Source organism: Labeo rohita, chromosome 2 (assembly GCF_022985175.1).
Source record: "Labeo rohita strain BAU-BD-2019 chromosome 2, IGBB_LRoh.1.0, whole genome shotgun sequence".
In the NCBI taxonomy this organism is placed as follows: domain Eukaryota; kingdom Metazoa; phylum Chordata; class Actinopteri; order Cypriniformes; family Cyprinidae; genus Labeo; species Labeo rohita.
The window spans coordinates 34,026,993-34,030,466 of record NC_066870.1 but is presented as its reverse complement, the minus strand read 5'-3'; the positions used below and the strand labels follow the sequence as shown (position 1 = coordinate 34,030,466).

The following is a 3,474-nucleotide window of genomic DNA, read 5'->3' as shown; positions in this document are numbered from 1 at the left end:
TGAAGAAATTATTGTGAGTGGTCAAGTATCTGACACATTAATAATTAAATACTAAACTAGTTAGAGGTAAATGGCATTTTACGCTAAAAGATACTGGAACCTACTGCCAGATTAGCAAGTTAAAAACAAAACAAATAATTCTTCCCAGTCTGTTCCTATAATTGACACTTGCACAACATCTACCAGGTTTTCCTCAGGGTTGAGCTGGTCATTTCAGATTTCAGGAGTGCACAGATATACTGAAGACAGAGATGGGTATGTCTATGGTAATTTACAGTCACAGGCTTTTTAGAGGTCTGATTTGCATGTAAACTGCTAAAAATAACATTAGTGACCCTCTTTCCTTTCTCACAGATGACAAACGAGGGACTGTGGGGCCTCACAGTGCTGTTGACTCTAAAATCAGTATCACTGCTCAGAATAGAAGCAATATTTCAGCACCTGTGATATTAAACTCAACAGTCACTGGAAATATTAGCATTGCTAATAATTACTTCACAGGTGTGTGAGCATACCTCTCTGTTGGTGGAAGTAATGTAACTAATATGTTGTTATACATATTATAATTTTTTGATTTAACTTTGTTTCTGCTATAGGACCTGACACTGAGGTCACAGGTTTGTAAATATGTTCCTTAATTTTCCCTTATCATGTAAAATTATTGCTCATTTTTAAGATAATGTGAAGTGGATAAAGTGCATATAGTACATAAGATAATGGTTTTGCAATATTTTTACATGATAATCCCATAGTTGCAAATTCCACATGCCTCTGAAACAAAAATATTACATTTGTTGTCAATATAGTAAAAAATGTTACTAGAAATGTGACCCTGGACCACAAAACCAGACATAATGGTCAATTTTTTGAAATTATACATCATCTGAAAAATGAATAAATAAGCTGGTTTGTATGGTTTGGTTTTATAAAACAATATTTGGCTGAGATACAACTATTTGAAAATCTGGAATCTGATGGTGCAAAAAAATCAAAATATTGAGAAAATCACCTTTAAAGTTGTCCAAAAAGTTCCAAAAGTTCTTAACAATGCATATTACTAATCAAAAATTAAGTTTTGATATATTTACAGTAGGAATTTTACAAAATATCTTAATGGAACATGATCTTTACTTAATATCCTAATGATTTTTGGCATAAAACAAAAATCAATAATTTTGACCCATACAATGTATTTTGGCTATTGCTACAAATATACCCCAGCGACTTAAGACTGGTTTTGTGGTCCAAGGTCACAAATGGACATGAACTCAAAACTCAAGTTTTGTTTTTTTCTACTTTTAGGGCCTGAAACTCAAATCATAGGTATGTAAATTTATTTGTTTATATTGCTAGATGAAATAACTGTAATGTAAAAATTTTAATATGACAGATGTATAAACACTTCTTTTTTTAAACAGATACAAGTTCACTGATCACAGAATACAAGCAGTTCCTGCTGTCCGAGTATGCCTACATCACAGAATACACCTCCCGTGCTGGTGAACAGGTGCTGCTTAATGACCGCTACATTGACCCGCTGATTGTTCAGAAACACAGAGAAAAGAAAGAGCGAGAAAATGAAATGCGCTGTAGAGGGGAAAGATTCTTCAACACCAGAGAAACTAATCAGAGAAACCAAAACGTAAGGCTTGATCAGCTTTTCGGTCCTGAGAATGGCTCCAAAAAAGTGACTCGAAAATCTGTAATTCTCCAAGGTGATTCTGGAAGTGGGAAATCAGTCACTGTGCAAAAGATCGTTCTGGATTGGGCCTCTGATGAGCTCTACATTACACTATTTGATGTAATATTTCATCTGAGATGCAAAGAGCTCAATGGTCTCTGTGGTGAGATGAGCCTGGTGGATCTTTTGGACTGTAGTTTAACTCCAAATGAGATTGGTCAGATTTTAAAAGACATACCACAGAGGATCTTGTTCATCATTGATGGTTTTGATGAGCTCATGCTTTCTGGAACCAAAGAGTCACTGCCTACAAAACCAGACATCAAATCCCATCCAATGTCCATTGTTTGCTCTCTTCTGAAAGGACGTATGATGAGAGAGTCCTTCCTGCTGGTTACTACGAGATCAACTGCTGTTGACAAACTGGAGAGCATTCTGAAAAAGCCACAGTGCTTTGTGGAGATTATGGGATTTTCGGAGAAAGGAGTGAGTGAATACTTTCAAAAGTTTTTTGAAGATGAAGAGTTTTCAAGTCAAGTGTATGAGCAGGTGAAGATACACGAGATGCTCTACACCGCTTGCTTCATCCCTGTCATCTGCTGGATTGTCTGCACAATTTTCAAGAGAAAAGGAAAGGATGGAGTTGTAACAAGGGAGCTGACGACAACCACATCCATATTTGTTGATTTTGTTTTTACACTCTTGAAGCATCACAGTAGTTTGAATCAGAATGAAGAGCTGGACCTCCTCAAGAACCTGGGTCAGCTTGCGGAGAGAGGAACGCTGAAACATCAAGTCCTGTTTTCCAGAAACAGCCTTCCAAAGCCAATCTCAGATTTACCAAACGTTCCCTTCCTATGCACATTTCGCCAACAAGAGAGAACTTATCTGAAGGAGATGTTTGGGTTCTTGCACCTCAGCTTTCAGGAGTTCTTCACCGCTCTCTTCTACATGTTTACAGACAAGGAAGAAGCAAAAATAAAAGTTAAGGAACTGCTGGAATCAGCAGGCAATGGGAGGTGCAATGTGCATCTCTTACCTGTCATCCGGTTTCTTTTTGGTCTCTCAAACAAGAAGGTGAGTCGTCTAATCCCAGGAGAACATCCAAAGTCGACAATTACTGTTATTCGTGCCCAGCTGGAGAAATGGATCAGCAAGGTTATAGAGAAGAACATCATGGATGCATTCTACATGAATGATTTCATTCTTCATTGTCTATATGAGCTACATGATAGGGACATACTAAAGAAGGTCATGAAGCTGTGGGAATGCTCGGGTATTAAGATTCACTGGTCTTTGAAGGGGGTCGACTGTCAGGTTGTGATGTACTGCCTTCAGTATTCTTCACGCATTATGAGTATGGAAGTCAAATGCAATGCAAAAGATCTAAAGATGCTTCACCCTGCGCTTTGTAGGTGTACAACTTTATGGTAAGTGTTCTGCAATTACATGCTCTTACAAACAGGTCTGTGGTGATACTATATGTGACCCTGGACCACAAAACCAGTCATAAGGTCCTTTAAAAGTTTTTTTTTTTTTTTTTTTTTTTTTTTTTTTTTTAAATTGAGGTTTATACATAATTTGGAAGCTAAATAAAGCTTTCCATTAATGTATGGTTTGGTATAATAGGACAATATTTGGATGAGACACAACACTTTGAAAATAGGGAATCTGAGGGTGCAAAAAATCAAAATATTGAGAAAATTGCCTTTAAAGTTGTCAAAATGAAGTTGCTAACAATGCATATTACTAATCAAAACTTAAGTTTTGATATATTTACAGTACAAAATATC

At 36.6% G+C, this 3,474-nt stretch overlaps 1 protein-coding gene across 1 annotated transcript; it reads left to right on the top strand.

Annotated features, from left to right (window-relative positions):
• Positions 1-251: 251 nt before the first annotated feature.
• Positions 252-3,132, top strand: LOC127181982 (NACHT, LRR and PYD domains-containing protein 1 homolog). Its single transcript, XM_051137043.1, has 5 exons — positions 252-255; positions 355-501; positions 597-617; positions 1,303-1,323; positions 1,419-3,132. The coding sequence occupies exons 1-5, from the start codon at positions 252-254 to the stop codon at positions 3,113-3,115; spliced, it is 1,890 nt and encodes a 629-aa protein (XP_050993000.1). The 3' UTR covers positions 3,116-3,132.
• The last annotated feature ends 342 nt before the right edge of the window (positions 3,133-3,474 follow it).